Source organism: Cervus canadensis, chromosome 4 (assembly GCF_019320065.1).
Source record: "Cervus canadensis isolate Bull #8, Minnesota chromosome 4, ASM1932006v1, whole genome shotgun sequence".
NCBI lineage: Eukaryota > Metazoa > Chordata > Mammalia > Artiodactyla > Cervidae > Cervus > Cervus canadensis.
In genome coordinates, this window is record NC_057389.1 from 64,058,556 (window position 1) to 64,076,498 (window position 17,943).

A 17,943-nucleotide genomic window follows, 5' to 3' on the forward strand; every position below is an offset into this window, starting at 1 on the left:
TGAGGCAACAGCATGCAGGCAAAGCACTAAAATATATTTCAGGAAATTCAGATACTTTTTTACCACTTGTCTTCCAAATAAGCAAGTGAAGATGAAATTGATTAGAAAGAATTCCTTTTTAGTGTTAACTCTAAAGAACCTTTGCTATGTAATGCTTTTTAACTTTTGCTGAATTTACTATATGCATTTTTAAGTAATAAAAACTTTTATTTAGCCTTTTGGACCTGTGTTATTTTCTCTTGGCTTCCTCAGGTCCTATAAATGAAAGCAGTCTTGCAGTACTTTTTGAGCCGATCATTTCTTTCTGAGTGTTGTTACTGAAACACTCAGTTTTCATACCATCTCAGTTTGCCAAGTATGATGCTGAGATTTTATAGTCTAGCACTTATATTTGGTGAACATTTGAGAGTACAGGGTTTAAGTAAAAATAGAAATTAATCATTTCTATGCTTGTGTTTTTTTTCTTTTGCATATGTTGTTTTTTCTTTTAGAGAAATTGCTTTAAAAACAGCAATTCGTTTAGTATCAATAGTAGTGATTTATTGGGTTTATAATGTATTGAATGTGGGAAAAAGAAAACCTACTGTCTTATTGTTGTGAAATGTAAGCAGGTCTTAAGAAACGGCAGACTGTGGCTAAAAAAAATGGGAGACGTATCTGAAACACAACTTTTAGTGAGTACTCTAACTGCCTCTTTGACTCTTGAGGCTATAAGACATTAGTGTTACCTTCATAAAATTCATCAAGTGTTTTGAGTATGTATCTGTTGTATGCCAGCCATTACATTAAGTGCTGGAGAGGAGAGAGGGGAAGTTGAATGATACCATTAGTTCTTTCTCTCTAGAGGCTTATAATACGGAGATGAGTCGAGAAAGCAGGTAAAAGAATAACAGTAATGTGAGGCAAGTGTTAGTGCCAAATGAAATAGGAAGAAATGCTTCTTCTGAAAGTAAATGAGTTTAGTTCCCAGAGGATTCTTAGAGACCTTCTTGGAGGCAGGGTGCTATGTGATAAACTTTCAAATGGATATATTTGGAAATGGAGAGAAGGAAGGACATTATATGTAGAGGGACTAGTTTGAGCAAAGACCTGGATCTGAATATGTGTAGGTTATTTTTGGGCTTAGGTAAATACTGAAGTCTTTATAAAAGTAGATAGGAATTAAACTTTGGACAGCTTTGCAACCTGAGATAAGATTGTTAGATTTCCATAGAGAGGAGAGTTATTAATGACTTTTAAGCAGAAAATGTCTTAATTAGATCTGTTTTATAAAGTTGTAAAGATAATTATTAGTTCAGACATTACATAAGTTTCCAATAAGATACCTTTGCAGGTTTTAGATATTTGTATGCTTTCAAAGTAAGAAACTGAGTCAAAAGGTTTTCTTTATAAAGAGATTTCTAAAATTTGACTTAACTATTCTTTCCACCCATTTATTTATCTTTAAATAAAGATAAAGGTGGACTTCTCAGTTTGATTTGTTCATATGCTTTTAGAGTGATAGTACAGTTTTTTGAGATAAATTTAAACGAATTAAGTTTGGTTTAAACATTTCTCAAGTGTTAATAAATGCCCAAGAAGTACAATTTTATTTTGCTATTTTTCTAAAACAGCTTCAGGGCATGTAACCATGCAGGATTACTTACTAAGGGAAGCAGGAGCATTTAGTTTTAGTACTGAGAGAAACATTATCTGGAGAGAGGCAGCTGGCTACAAGTAATATGAATACTCATATTCTAATGCTTGCACTTAAGTTTGAGCATACTTGTGTATGCAATAAGCATTTCTGCTCTTCAATTAAGGTTTTAAATTGTCTAATATTTTAAAAAGAGCAACTCAGTTTATCAGTAATCAGTTTGGCAAATAGTGTTTCAAATTGGATACTGCTTAATAACATGATAAACCTTGATTGTGATACTGTTTGATTTCTAAGGTGAGGAAGTAAAGTTTTGCTTTCTTAAAAGAAGCTTCACAGAGAGGAGATGAATTGAGTTATTAAAGTATCAGAGTTGTATGTATAGCTTAACACATTAGTAAAGAAATACATTTCAGTTCTTGTCAATCTGAAATCATTAAATGCAAATGTTAAGAGTCCACTAAGTTAAAATGTGTTGCAGAATAGTGTCTGATTTTAGTGTGACATAAAGTACTAATTGTTCCAATTTTGAAATACTAGTATTTTTAAAAATTATTTTTTTGGCTGCATCAGGCGTGTCTTAGCTGTGGCACCCTGGGTCTTCTCTGCATCATGTAGGATCTTTTGTTACGGTGCACAAACTCTGTGGCGGATGGACTCCGTAGTTGCGGTGCTCTGTCCTAGTTGCTCCAAGGCATGTGGGATCTTCGTTATCTGACCAGGGATTGAACTTGCATCCACTACACAGCATGGTGGATTCTTAACCACTGGACCACCAGGAAAGTCCCAAAATAATAGTATTTTGTGGTATTAGGTAAAGGATATCATGATCTCAAGATATTATCTCCTAATAAATGAGATAATCCCTCCTTTTTCATCAGGTTGTGAAGTTCATTAGCTTACTTATTTGTCTGCTAAGTTATGTTCAGGTATGCGAAGCTGAAAAACACATACACAGATTATTGTCTAGTGGAAGAGGAAACACTAATGAACATCAAAGTAAGTTTATACTTAATTGTGATCGGGTACTCTGAAGAATTGTCTGCATGAATTTCCTTAAGCTGGAAGGAGTATCACAAGTTCTAGAAACCCGAAAATAGCCCTTGGTGGGAGCTGGGAGGGGAGGGTGTCAGGATATAAAATGAATCTGATGAGATAGATAGGCAGGAGTCTCCTGATGAGAAAGTCAAGTCCTGGCTTTTCAGGCCAATGTTAAGTACCTTAAAGTTTATCCTACAGGTGGAAAGCTTACTAAAAGTTTTTAATCAGGGTTTGAGTGACATAATCTGGTTTGTGTTTTAAAAAGAACACTTTGACTGCTGTATGAAATATGGATTAGAGAGAGAAGAGGAAAACTAGGAGTCCCAATTAGAAGGCTCTAGCATTTGCCCAAGTCAGAGATAAAATGATGGCTTGTTTGAACAGTGGCAGTAGAGAAGGAAATGAACTGATAAATACAAGGTATATTTTGGAGGCTGTGATTATGGATTGGATGTGGAGAGAGGTTGAAGGGAGGATTCAGCAAGAGCAGTTTGTTGGTAGAATGAGGATCACTGGAGCAGGAGTTGTTGAAGTTAAGGGAAAAGAGATCAAGAAATCAGTTTTGAATGTACTGAGATTGTATTCCTCAGACAAAGGACATGATCAAACAGGTCCCTGAATTTGTGGTTCTCTATCTCAGAAGAGAAGGTGTGATGGGGAGCTTATCTTGGTATTTGTAGTGTAGGCATATTGTTGGTATTTTAAGCCATGAGAATGTAGGGAAAGAATGTAAACTTAATCAGAGACTGAATAAGACCCACAACTGAGTGCCTAGGAGCACCAATTTTTAAGAGGTCTGGTAGATAGAATGGGAAGAACCTGATACTAGGAAAACCGGGAGGTTATAGAGGCCAGAAGTATGTAAAGGAGCCATTAGTGGCTGAATATGTTGAATGGTAGGTCAACTAAAATGATAGAGTGTCTGTTGAATTTAGCAACTTGCAAATGAGTATGATCTTGGCAAAGGAGTGGAATGTGGGAAGCTGGAAACAGAATGTTGCAAGGTTGGAAACAGAATGTGGAATAGTGATTGGATACATTTTGGAAAGCAGTTTGTGTGTATCAGTTAAAATAGGAGATGCTCATTCCATGAAACCTAGCAATTCCACTTGTAGGTATCTGTTCCAGAAAAACTCAGTCATTGGTACAAAGAGAAATGTATTAAAATGATCATTACAGCATTGTTTGTAATGGCAGAAAAAAAGGAAACAAATATCTATCATCTGGAGAGTGGATAACACAGTAGTGGAAATAAATGAACTACAGCCACGTGTGTCAGGATGGATTAACTTCAACATAATGTTGAAAATTTAAAAGGCTCAGAGTCTTTACAGCATGTACCATTTTTAAAGGTTGAAAAATATGCATAACAGTTCAATGTCTTCTTTAGGGATTCACGGGCTTCCCTGGTGGCTCAGAGGGTAAAGCGTCTGCCTACAATGCAGGAGACCTGGGTTCGAATCCCTGGGTCGGGAAGATCCCCTGGAGAAGGAAATGGCAACCCACTCCAGTACTCTTGCCTGGAAAATCCAGTGGACTGAGAAGCCTGGTAGGCTACAGTCCATGGGGTTGCAAAGAGTCGGACACAACTGAACAACTTCATTTCACTTCACATGCATAGTCATAGATGGAGAAACAGTGGAAATAGTGGCTGACTTTATTTTTCTGGCTCCAAAATCACTGCAGATGGTGATTGTAGCCATGAAATTAAAAGACTTACTTACTTGGAAGGAAAGTTATGACCAACCTAGACACCATATTAAAAAGCAGAGACATTACTTTGCCAACAAAGGTCCGTCTAGTTGAGGCTATGGTTTTTCCAGTGGTCATGTATGGATGTGAGAGTTGAACTATAAAGAAAGCTGAGTGCAGAAGAATTGATGCTTTTGAACTGTGGTGTTGGAGAAGACTCTTGAGAGTCCCTTGGACTGCAAGGAGATCCAACCAGTCCATCCTAAAGGAGATCAGTCCTGGGTGTTCATTGGAAGGAATGATGTTGAAGCTGAAACTCCAATATTTTGGCCACCTGATGTGAAGAGCTGACTCATTGGGAAAGACCCTGATGCTGGGAAAGATTGAGGGCAGGAGAAGAAGGGGACGACAGAGGATGAGATGGTTGGATGGCATCACCGACTCAATGGACATGGATTTGGGTAAACTCCGGGAGTTGGTGATGGAGAGGGAGTCCTGGCGTGCTGCGGTTCATGGGGTCGCAAAGAGTCGGACATGACTGAGCGACTGAACTGAACATATATAGTAAAAATATAAAGAAATTTATGAGAAAACGATTAACACCAAAATCAGAATAGTGGCTGTCAAAGGAGCACAGGAGATGTGATCCAGGAGGGGTACACAGTAGCCTTCATTGGCAATGCTGTGTTTCCCTGGCAGCTCGATAACACAGGTGTTCACTATATTGCTTCGAACACCTTTTGGGTAACTTTTGAATAAAACAAATGGTTGCAGAGAAAGTGGAGAATCACCAAAAAGTCCTGGCCATGGAAGAGAATAGAGGAGAGGTAGAATGGTCGCTTGAGAGATCTGTGGGACCAGGAAAGACTTTCTTTTTTTAAAGATAAATATGTTTGAATGATGATAGAGAAAGGATTAATTAAAGAGAGAAAAGTTGACCTTGCTGTAGAGAAGTCAGTTACTGATAAAAGTCTAGAAGAAAATAGCAAAATGGGCATAATTGTTTTTTGATAAATGCTTTTTCTTTTTTAGCCAGAGGAAAGAAGAAAATGGATGCAGTGCTGGTAGTTTGAAAGTTGATGGTTGATTGATGAGAAGATTTCTCTCTGATCTTTAATCTTTTTAATCTTTGTTCAGTAAGACAAGGTCATTTGTGGAATGGAAGTTAGGAGGAAGAGTCATAGAACTCCATGAAAATTCCTGTGAGGAATAGGAAAGAGCATTTGTCAGAGAAAGTAAAATTTCTGGGAAGCTTTGAGGGCCTAGTTGAAAATAATTTATGAAACTTTATTATGAGAAGTTAGATGATATGTAAAGATAGAATAAAGCAAAAATGGTATGGAATTGTCTTTGCTTCCATTTTTTTTTTACTATGTTGTTTTTATTTTTTGGCCATGTGGCATGGCATGTGGGATCTTAGTTCCCCAGACAGGGATCAACCCCTCTTATCCTTCCCTCCCACATTGGAAGCACAGAGCCCTAACCACTGGAACACCGGAGAAGTCCCTTTACTAGTTAGTTTAAACCTGAAGGCTATAGAAGTCTCTTCAGATGAAAGGTCCTTTCATGCAAAATTCTATTTTGGTACCTGTTTTTTTTTTAATGTGTGCTGGGAAGATAAGCCCAGCTTAGTTTTTATTTTTAAATTGAAGGATAATTACTTTAGAGAATTCCGTTGTTTTCTGTCAACCATTAACATGAATCAGCCATAGGTATGCATTGTCCCCTCCTTCTTGAACCTCCCTTCCATCTCCCTCCCCATCCCAGGTACCTGATGTTTTGTTATTGTTGGCTTTGATCTCCAGTGTACAACCTGTTTCCCTTCCTTATAGGAAATGACCTCTTCAGACTCTCATTGGGTGGAGAAATCCTGTCAAATGAGGCAAGAGGAACTTATATACCAGTGAGGCTGTTTGCTTTAACATAAAGTTACGTTTAATCGCAGTTGTAATAAACTGGATTCTGAAATAATTGAAATCTTAGCTCAGTTCTCATTTTGACTTTTGAAGTGTAAATCATTTAATAATCAACACTAGTTAAAAAAAAACATTGCAACATTGCAGACACTAGTCCTGAACATTTGAAAAAGGCAAGTTAAAGGTCACATTTTACTCTTTCAACCATTTTTGAGGTTTTAAATTTTAAAAGGTTATAAAACTACATGTTTTTATTAAAAAATTATAGGTGATGAATTTCTGGTTCTCTGGGAATGCACCCTTTTTTAAACTATGAGTACTATATTTTTTTATTGTGGTTATATATATATAATGAAATTTATTTTAATCATTTTAAATGTACAGCTCAGTGGCATTATGTACATTTACAGTGCTGTGCATTTACTGTCCATTTTCAGAACTTTTTCAGCATCTTGAACAGAAGCTCCATACCCATTAAATGATAATTCCCTATTCCGTTATGCCCAGTGTCTTGCAACCACCATTCTGCTTTTTGTCAATTTGCCTTTTTTACATACCTCATGTAAGTGACTGGCTCATTTCACTTAGCTTTGATATCCTCAAGCTTCATTCATGTTGTAGCATGTGTCAGAATTTCTTTCCTTTTTAAGCTAAATTATATTTCTTTGTATGTGTATACCACATTTCGTTTGTCCATTCATCTGTTTATGAGCACTTGGGTTGCTTCCACCTCCTGACTTCTGTGGATAATGCTGCTATGAACATGGGGTGTACAAATACCTATTTTGAGTTCCTGCTTTCAGTTTTTTTGGCTGTATATGTAAGTGTATGATTGCTGGATCATATGGTAATTCTATGTTATATACTTTTTTTGAGTGAGCAACAAACTTTTCCACAGAAGCTGCACCATTTTACATTTTCACCAGCACTGCTCAGAGTTCTAATTTCTTCATATTCTTGCCAACATTTTTTAAACAAGATTTTAAAATGTTGATAATAGCCATCGTAATGGGTGTGATGTTGTATCTCTTAGTTTTGATTTCCATTTCCCTAAAGACTGATGATGTTAAGGATCACTTCATGTGTTTATTGGCCATTTGTATATTTTCTTTGGAGAAAAGCTTATTCAAGTCCTTTCCCTATTTTTTGATTGAGTTGTCTTGGCATTTTTGTGGAAAATCTGTTACAAATGTGAAGTATTAATATATTTCCAGACTGCTGGTTCTCTTTTGAGGTTTCTAGTAAATTTTGAAATTGGGAAGTATATGTCTTCCAACTTTCTTCTTTTGCAAGATTGTTTTGACTATTCTGGAACCTTTGAATTTCCATGTGAATTTTAGTATCATCTCATCAGTTTCTATAAAGAAGTCAGCTGGGATATTATGATAGGGACTCTGTAGAATCTGTGGATCAATTAAAGGAGTATTTTTATCTTAATAAATTCTCAAATCCATGAATAAGATTGTTCCCATATTCTTAGATCTTCTTTAATTTATTTCAATAATGTTTTGTAGTTTTCAGAGTTGGAATTTTGCTGTTTTGTTAATTTTTTTCTAAGTATTTGTGTGTGTGTGTGTGATACTGTAAATGTAATTGTTTTCTTAATTTCATTTTTGGTTTGTTTATTGTACTTTATAGAAGTAGAATTCATTTTTTTCTGTATATTGATCTTATGTCCTACAACTTTGTTGAGCTCATTTATTAGCTGTCACAGATTTTTAGTGGATTCTTTACAGTTTTCTACATATAATATCGTTATTCTACTTTTCCTTTCCAGTTCAGAGCCTTTTATTTCTGTTTCTTGCCTGTTTGACTTGACTAGAACCTCTATATAGTGTGGATTAGAAGTGGTGAAAGGACATCCTTGTCTTGTTCTTTTCTTGATCTTAAGGGGAAAGCATTCAGTCTCTCACTATTAAATATGATAGCTCCATTTTCCTTGTAGATATACCTTGTTAGCTTTAGGAAATTTACTTCTATTCCTAGTTTGTTGAGAGGTTTTGTCAAGAAGGGATGTTGCAACTTGTCAGATGCATTTTCTACATCCGTTGAGATGGTCATCTGGTTTTTGTCCTGTGTTCTATTGTTACGGTGTGTTAATTTAACTGATTTTTGGATGTTAAGCCAATCTTGCATTCCTCACTTGGTCAGGGTATATAGTCCTTTGTAATTTTGCTGGATTTGGTTTGTTAATATTTTGTTGGGGACTTTTGTGTAAATATAAGGTTTGTATTGATCTGTAGATTTATTTTTTTTTTTTTTTTTAGGTAAGAAATGGATTTACTCAGATTCAGAGAGAAGCACACTCCACAGAGTGTGAGCCATCTCAGAGGGCGGGCACAGCAGCCTGATCTGTAGTTTTTTTTCTTTGTCTGGTTTTCATAACAGAGTAATATTACCTTTACAAAATGAATTAGAAGGAGTTTCCTCCTTCCTTTTTTTGGGGAAGAGTTTGTGAAGGATTAATGTTAATTCTTTAAACGTTTGTTCGAATTTACCAATGAAGTCATTCAGTTCTGAGCTTTTATTTTTTTATTTTTTAAATTAATTTATTTATTTATTTTTAAAATTTTTTTTATTTTTTATTAGTTGGAGGCTAATTATTTCACAACATTTCAGTGGGTTTTGTCATACATTGATATGAATGAGCTTTTATTTCTAAGAGTTTTTTTGACTGCTAATTCAGCCTCTTGTTATGGGTCTGTTCTGGCTTCCTGTTATTTCTTGACTTATGTGATCTGGTGTCTTTTCAGGAATTTTGTCCATTCCATTTAGATTACCTACTTTGTTTGCATACAGGTTTTCATTGTATTCTTTTGTAATCTTTTATTTCTATAAGGTTGTTAATATTGTCCCCTCTTAATTTTTGCTTTTAGTAATTTGAATTCTCTTTCTTTTTTTCTTGGTCATTGTTTACTAAGGGTTTTTCAACATTCTTGGTCTTTTTAAAGAACTAGTTTTTGATTTTGCTAATTTTCTCTATTTTTCTATTATGTATTTTATTTCCACGCTAATCTTCATTTATTTCCTCCCTTCTGGTTTCATTTGGTTTAGTTTACTTTTAATTTTTTTTAGTTTTTTGTTTATTTATTGTTTTAGTTTTTTAAGATTGGTTTAAAATCTTTCTCTTTGCTTAATATCAGTGTTTATAATTACACATTTTCCTTCAGCACAGCTTATAAGTTTTGGTATGGAGTTGTGGTTTTATTATTAATATCTCAGAGTTTCCTTTTTAGGACTTCTTCCTTCTTTGACCAACTGGTTATTTAGGATTATATTGTTTATAATTTCCATACATTTGTGAATTTCTCAGTTTTCTTCTGCTCTTGATTTCTGATTTCATCCCATCGTGATCCAATAACATACTTTGTATGATTTCAGTCCTTTCAGATTTATTTAGATTTGTTTTATGGCCTAATGTACAGTCTGTCACGGAGAATGTTCTGTGTACACTGGAGGAGAATGTGTATTCTGCTTTTGTTGAATGTTCTATACCTGTTAGACCTAGTTGAATTATTACAGTGTTGTTCAAGTCAGTGTATCAAAACCTGAGAGACTGTTAACATTTGTTCTACTCATATCCTTTATCTCTTGAATAACACCAGATTATTTTAATGTTGTGAGACCTCAGTTGTTTCTGATAGGGAAATGAGCAGTTGAAGCAGAAAGTTGGGATCCTCAATTCTTTAAAGGAACACACTGGTCTGAAACTTGTTAATAATGCCATAAAGATAAAGGAAGAGTTGACAAAGATTTCTTCATTCTCTTTTCAAAAACAGCTTTATTGAGGAATAATTTGCATTCCATAAACTCACTTGTTTTTAAGTGTACAATTCAGTGATTCTTAATCAGTTTATGAGTGTGCAGCTATTACCACAATTTAATTGCTGAACATTTCCATCACCCTAAAAAGATGTGTTGTGTCTGTTTACAGTCACTCTTTATTCTTTGTTTTACCCTTTATTCTGTTTTTTTAGAGGGAGGGAAAAGGGGGCTGCACACCAAGTGGCTTGTGGGATCTTAGTTCCCTGATCAGGGATCAAACGTGGGGCCTTGGCAGTGAGAGTGCCAAGTCCTAACCACTGGATTGTGTTACATACTCTGGACCATGTTAAATACCACTGGACTGTGTTAAATACTTGTATAGTGTTAAATATTCAAATACATTCAAATAGTTCCTTCATCTAATCCTTACCATCCAATTAGTATGGACGTTTTTTACAGGACAGAAGTGAGATTTGTATAGATTACTTACCTAAATCATATGTCTAGTGTGTTATATAATCACAACTAAATATCAAGTATCCAGTTCCAATATAAAGGCAGTTTCACCTGGACATAGCTGTTAGTAGTGGATGGATAAGACTTAACAATAACTGCAATGAGTAGCAACTCTATTAAAGGGCTATTAAAGCCAGCCCTTTCCTTTGTTGAGTACCCCAGTCCCATGTAGTCCATAGTATAGTTCATTTTTAGTCTCTCGTTACAGGTAACTGAGAAGTAAAGATACAGATAGCACATAGTCTGTAGTAAAAATATTTAAAATTATTTATTTAGATTGATTATAGTTACTCCATTGAAATAAAGAATGGAAAACTCCAGAGAGGTTGAACAAATATAGATCAAGGTGAAAGTCAAAAAGACAGAAAGAAAGCAAGAGACTTGGAGAGAGTATTGACAAATTTCAAAAACTGCAGTGTGAGGTTTGCATTTTAGATAGAGGAGAGTGTAGGCCTGCCTGTAGAGTTAGGAAGTAGTCCTGAAGGAGGAGCCAGAAGACTTGAAGAGGTGGTCAGTAGAGTTAGGATGCAGTTTAGCGTAAGATTTCTAACCTCATATTTCTCAGCTAAGATGTAGCACAGATTGGAAAAGCAAATGGTTATGTAATCAAAAGGCTATCACTTTAATAGGAAAATGGACGAAAGATGTAAATAGGCAGTTCACAGAAGAAGAAATATGAATGGCCAAACAGCTCATGAAAAAGATGTGCAGTCTTAACTATCATAGAAATTGAGTAGAATGCAGCTATGAGCTTTCAAGATCAAGGACCATCTAGAAGTCATTCTTTATTTTTTCCCCTGGCTTCTCGAATAGTGCCTAGAAGTAGCAGACAGGTTCCTGTATTTGTTGAATAAATAAAACAAGTAACGTTGGAATAATTTTTTTTTTTTAATTTCTTAGGTGATTCAGTTAAAAAAGACTCATAATGCCTGGATTGAAAATGGCATGGTTAAAGGACAGTGTCACACTCTATTAGTAGGCTGTCAATTAAAACAATCTTTTTGAAAAGCAGTTTAGTGGTATACATTAAAGTGGTATAGCATATATCCTTTGACTCAGCATTTTCACATGGAGAAATTTATCTGAAACGAAAATAGTGTGCACACACATGTACAATCATTATAATGTTTGTCATACAGAATTCCAGCTACAACCTCTTCAGGGGCTTTCTGGTTGAATGAATACTATGCAGGCAATAAAAGAATGAAAATTCATATATATTGTTATGAACTATGTTCATTACTTCTTAAATGAAATAAGAATTGTATGTGTAATAATTTTCACCTTTACTGTCTGTGACTCCTTGGAATATGATTTATTTCAGGGAAGTGAAACTATTGGTGACTTTACTTTCTACTTTATAGTGATCATACTAGAGTTTTGGGGCAAAGAGCGAGTGTTACTTGTGTAATTGTAAAAACAGACCCATCAAGGTTTATCTTTTTTGAAAAAGGAACCCTTTTACACTGTTTGTGAGAATGTAAGTTAGTGTAGCCACTATGGAGAACAGTATGGAGGTTCCTTAAAAACTTAAAATAAGAGTTACTGTATGATGTAGCAGTCCCACTCTTGAGCATATATCTGGAGAAAACTATGATTCAAAAAGATACATGCACCCCAGTGTTCATAGCAACACTATTTACAGTTGCCAAGACATGGAAGCAACCTGTGTCCACCAACAAATGAACGAATAAAGGTGATGTGGTATATATACACAATAGAGTATTACTTAGCCATAGAAAATAATGAAATAATGCCATTTGCAGCCGCATGGATGGACCTAGAGATTATCATACTAAGTAAGTCAGAGAAAGGCAGATGTCATATGATAGTACTTATATGTGGAATCTAAAAAAGATACAAAGAACTTATTTACAAAACATAAATAGATTTAAAGACATTGAAAACAAACTTACAGTTACTAGAGGGGAAAGAGGAGAGGGATAAATTAGGAGTTTGGGTTTAAAATATACGAACCACTGTACATAAAATAGATAACCAGCAAGGACCTACTATGTAGCACAGGGAACTGTAGTCAGTATCTTGTAATGACCCATAATAGAAAGGAATCCAAATACATACATGTCTATAACTGAATCACTTTGCTGTATACCTGAAACTAAAACAATGTTGTAAACAACTATATTTTACTAAAAAATTTTTTTTTTAAATGTTTCTTTTTTGGAAAATACATACGTGGAAGACTATTCCCTATTTACATTTGCAGGAACAGCCAAAATATTTACTGAGGGGTAAGAAAGATGATTTAACTAAATAGGGAGACATCTTTCATATTATGCATGAAAACTGGATATTCAGATTTTCAGTTTTCTTGTGTTTAGCTTATGAGAATGGTGGTGGGCATGTTTTCCTATTAGTTGAGTTAGTTGTATTTCTGTATAATCAGCACTTAACAATTCTACTTCCAAGTTTAAGCTAAAGAAATAATGAGGCTGTCAGTCATATGGCATACATTGTGTTGCACCTACTTTTCCTTACATAACAACATTTATGGAAATTCCCCAGGTTAATTGGAAATTATCTACTTCATTTGTTTTAATAAATCATGGTTTATTTAACCATCTCTTTGTTCTTGGGCATTCGATTGTTTTAAATTGTTTTACCACTAAAAACAGTGCTGCAGTGAACATCTCTGTAGCCTATAGCCGTGCTTTTAATTCTGTGGAAGACAGTCCCACAAGTGAGGCTGCTGGGCTGAAAGGTTTGTCTTTATTCTGGCTGAGTTTGAAATGTATTAACCATTTTAATAACTGTTATTTTAGAAAAGTACATGGCTCTTAGTTGTTATTAAATAAAACATTTTATTATTGGATTGGGCTTTTTAAACTATTAAAATCCCACATGTTTGGGGATTTATTTCTTGCCTCTGTTTTACTGATCAATTTGTTCATTTCTTTACCATGCTATTTTGATAATGGTAATGGATTATAATAAGCTTTAATCTAGTATGGCAGGTTATTCTGTTCTCCCCCATACTAAGTATGTAATAGACACTTGTTGCATATTAAGTTAATAGTGCACTTAATAATATTAAATTTTGCTTTAGATAAATTTTGGATGTTGATTTCCTTTTATTGAACTGAAGCTTGGCCTGTGGATGTTGTCCCCTCTTTGCAAGTAATAAGTGTAATTTTTTTCTGAAATGTGATAAATCATGACACAGAGGAGTTGAGGAGAACCGGATAGCAGAGTGGATTTGGAGGTGCACCTTAGTCATGAGAGAAGTAGTGTAAGCCCTAGAGGAGAAATAGTTTGATGGTAGTCCCAAGGCTGAAAAATGCTGGAAAGCACCCATTGTGCTCTAATATTTTAATCACTGTTAACCTTTCATATTTTATTTTTAAAATCTCAAACCTAAGAAAAGTATAATACAGATCTCTATACCCTTCCCCTAGATTAACATTTAGTTGCTGCTGCTGCTGCTACTCTTCCTTCTGCTCTTCCTTACCCTTTCCTTTACCTCTGTCTTTCCCTCCTTCCTTTATCCATCCCTCTCTCTCTTGTCTCTCCCCCCAACACCACATATAATACTTTCTATAGACATACTATCTATACATCCTAGGTATAGATTCCAATGGGCATTGAACCATTTGAGAGTTGGCAAACATAACATTTTGCCTGTGTGTTGTATATGTCCTAGGTAAGAATCAAGGATTTTCTCCTACATAATGAAATAGAGTTATCACAGTTGAGGGACTTAACATTGCTATGTTATCTGAAATGCCATCCATAAAGACAGAACTACCATATGATCCAGCAAACAAAAGAAAACAAAAACACTTGAGATATATGCACCCTTATGTTAGTTGTGGCATTATTTGCAATAGCCAGGATATGGAAGCAGCTGCAGTTCCATTGGTAGATGAATGGATAAAGAAGATGTGATATATAAATATGTTTAATGGAAAATTACTCAGCCATCACAAAGAATGAAATCTTTCCATTTGCAACAATATGGATGGACCTAGAAGGTATTATCTAAAAAGTTATTTAAGTCAGATAGAGAAAGACAAATACTACATATTTCATTTATATGGGGAATCTTAAAAAAAAAGAGCAAGCACAATAAAACAGAAACCGAGTTTTCCATACAGAGAACAAACAGATGGTTGCCAGAGGGGAGGGGTTGAGGTTGAAGGAAAGAAACAGGTGAGGATGATGACGAGGTACAAACTCCAGTTAGGAAGTAAATGAGTCAAGGATTTGAAATGTACAATGTGAGGAATATGGTCAGTAACTATACATTATGTTTGTATGGTGAGGTATCTTACTAGATTCATTGTGGTGATCAGTTTCAAATGTATAGAGGTTAAATCAGGTTGTATAACAGGAACTAACATAGTGTTGCAGATCAATTACACTTCAGAAACAAACTCAGAGGAGGCAGAGTTAAGATTTGTGGTTACCAGAGATGGGGGATAAGGGTCAGGGGAATTGGATGCAGGCAGTCAAAAGGCACAAACTTCCAGTTATAAGCATAAGTGCTAGGGAGGTGCTGGACAATACAATTTAATAAAATTAACAGTGCTGTATGTTTTACTTAAAAGTTGAGAGTAAATCATTGAGTTCTCATCAAAAATGATGTTTTTCTATTTCTTTAATTTTGCATCTGTATAAGATGATGAATGTTCACTAAACTTACTGTGATGATGACTTTATGATACATATCAAACCATTATGCTGTTAACTTTTCAAGTGCTGTGTATTATATCTCAATAAAACTAGAAGAAAAAATTTGTAATTAGTATATCAACTTAAATACTGGATAGGTACTTAAACAATTTACCTTAAGTAATTAAAAATTTTAGAAGAAGAACCTTCTTTCTACTTGCTAATTTTCTTTTAGAAATTATTTTATCTAGTAGATTGGTTGTGATATAGCAGATTGTTATTTTTTACTGAACTCCATTTTAGTATAGTAGTTGCAAATATAGGAGGAATATAATTTTGCCTGTACAACAGAGATATACTTTAAATTGAGTCATTTGAATTTCATATTAATTTTGGGTCAGCTCAAGTGGAATTATTGGAATTACAGCTTTGGGGAAAACTTTATTTTAGGCAGAGAGACTGATATTGAAAGACACAGAAGGAAAAAAATAGAACCAGTGTATTAGGTGTGAAAAGAAGTCAAATCAGAAAAAACCTAGAGAGTAAGAACTGAAACTGGGATATTAGTTATTATTAGCAATCATTTAATTTCATCATGAGCTTCTTGGCAGTTTTGTTAAACGAGGAAATACTCAGTGTGATGACTTTTATTGTTTAAGAAAGCAAAGTTTTTATTATTATAGGAGAAATTTTATTGTGGGAATCATCTGTTTTTGCAGTAAATGTTCACATGTTTCTTGCATGATTATGTTAGTGCTGTCGAATACATAAAATTAATTCATAATTTAAATAAGGCATATCTGTTGTTGTCTGATTGTTCAATAATTTGGGGGTGGGGACTGCTCTGGGTCTCCATTGTGTTGAGCAGGCTTTCTCTGGTTGTGCACAGGCTTCTTGTTGTGGTGGGTGAGCTTCTCTAGTTGGGGCACATGGGCTTAGTTGCCCTGCTGTGTGGGATCGTAGTTCCCCAACCAGGAATTGAACCCGCGTCCCTTGCAGTGGAAGGTTGGAGTCTTAACCACTGGATCACTGGAGAAGTCCCTGAGCTTTCAATAATTAAACTTAGGAAATAGAGGAAATTGGTAGTTAGTGCAGAAATGGATACAGACAGGTTCATGTGTTGTGGCACCATAGCTCTAGAGGTCTATTTGAAGTTTGATTGTTAGTGATACACAGTTATTAGTTGGCACAAGTGTACTAGGGGATAATAAATATTCTTTCATTTTAATTTCTGAATACCAAAGTGTAGATGTTTTGTGGTATTTATTAAAGAAAGAATCAAATACTTTTTGTGGTTCTGATGGGAGACTAAAGAAAGCACACACTATTCCGATAACCTCAAAATAGTTTATATTCTTTTCTAAGTTTATTAGAAAGTTGTACATAAAAGAAAGAACTTGAATATATATTTGGATACCTGGAACACATTTTTAAACACTAAGTTGCTTTATTTGAATGATAGTAAATTGCAAATCAGAAAGTTTTATATTTAAATGTTTATTTGTGCTTATAAAAGTCCTCAAGAATATATTGGTTTTGCTGTCCTTTCTCATTTTACAATTATAGTTTCTACCAGTCTTGATTGACTTTAATTTTCTGATTTAATATAATTTCTGAATCTTATCATAAGGCTGAAAATACTCCACTGTATAACCTGGTCTTTCTGTTTGGCCTCCAGCAGAATTTTCAAAGCAAAACAAAGCAAAACTAGGACAGATGATTAAACATATCTCCAGGGAAGAGTGTGTTGCAGAGTCCCTGATAATCCCTTGTCCCAGGATTAGACAACAGTTTTCATTATTATCTATTAACCAAAAATCCCACTGATGTAAACTATTTTCCTTGGTTTCTTACTGAAAACAGAACATACTGTCATGATTACAGAAATGACACCCTCATTTACCCCTTCTCCCAAAAGACTTTTTCTTTTTCTGTAAAATTTCAACTACTGTTACTAACCCAAGTTATTTTTAGATTCTGCTGCTGAAAGCCTCAGTTTTGGCATTTATTGAGGTGTTAATTGAAATATTAATGTATTTAGAGCAGAAATGTCGTTTTTTAGGGAATCTAGAGCAACAGCAAAGCTGAGATCAAACTGCCATAAGGATGGACACCAAGGAAGCTGTGTTTGGGACAAAAAGAAATCAAGATAAGGTAGATGGAAAGTAGAGAAAAGCACTGGACCCTGGGGGGAGGGGGTGGTAGGTAGGAGTGGGTTGTATGCTTCTAATGACAAAGAATAGTTAGATTTCTGAAGAAGAAGCCACAGAAGGTTTATAGGAAATGCTAAGAATTATATATGGGTTTAAGTACTACTTTCCCTCTGAATACGTAAGTTTTAGCTGACTTTTAGCTAGCAGAAAACTTAAACAATTTATAAGGCTAAGTGTTTAAATGGGGTGGATCAGTGTTTCCTATCTGGATAGTTGTGGGAAGACAGTATCGGTTTTTAGTTGATAAAACCATTGCCAAAACCCAACTTCAGTACTAATGCCTGTTATCACTTGAAAGTTAAAAGGGAATATCCGATTGAAGCGTTAAACTGACAAAATGAATACAGAACATTTAATTTTTCCATTTGTTGTGTGATGTAAAAGTTGTGTTTCTCTTCATAGCAACATGAACCGTGAAGACCGGAATGTGCTGCGTATGAAAGAACGGGAAAGGCGGAATCAGGAAATTCAGCAGGGCGACGACGCCTTCCCACCTAGCTCTCCTCTCTTTGCTGAGCCATACAAAGTTGTA

The 17,943-nt window shown here is 34.9% G+C and overlaps 1 protein-coding gene across 3 annotated transcripts in view; it reads left to right on the forward strand.

Annotated features, from left to right (window-relative positions):
* The window catches only part of AFF4 (AF4/FMR2 family member 4), a 79,431-nt gene that overhangs the window by 9,630 nt on the left and 51,858 nt on the right, over window positions 1-17,943 (forward strand). For 2 of the 3 annotated variants that reach the window (XM_043465525.1, XM_043465527.1), the window contains exon 2: window positions 17,814-17,940. In XM_043465525.1, the coding sequence (XP_043321460.1) occupies window positions 17,818-17,940 (123 nt within the window). In that variant the 5' untranslated portion in view covers window positions 17,814-17,817. Of the gene's footprint in view, window positions 1-17,260; window positions 17,353-17,813; window positions 17,941-17,943 lie in introns of all 3 variants that reach the window. The other variant, XM_043465526.1, reaches the window with a different exon arrangement.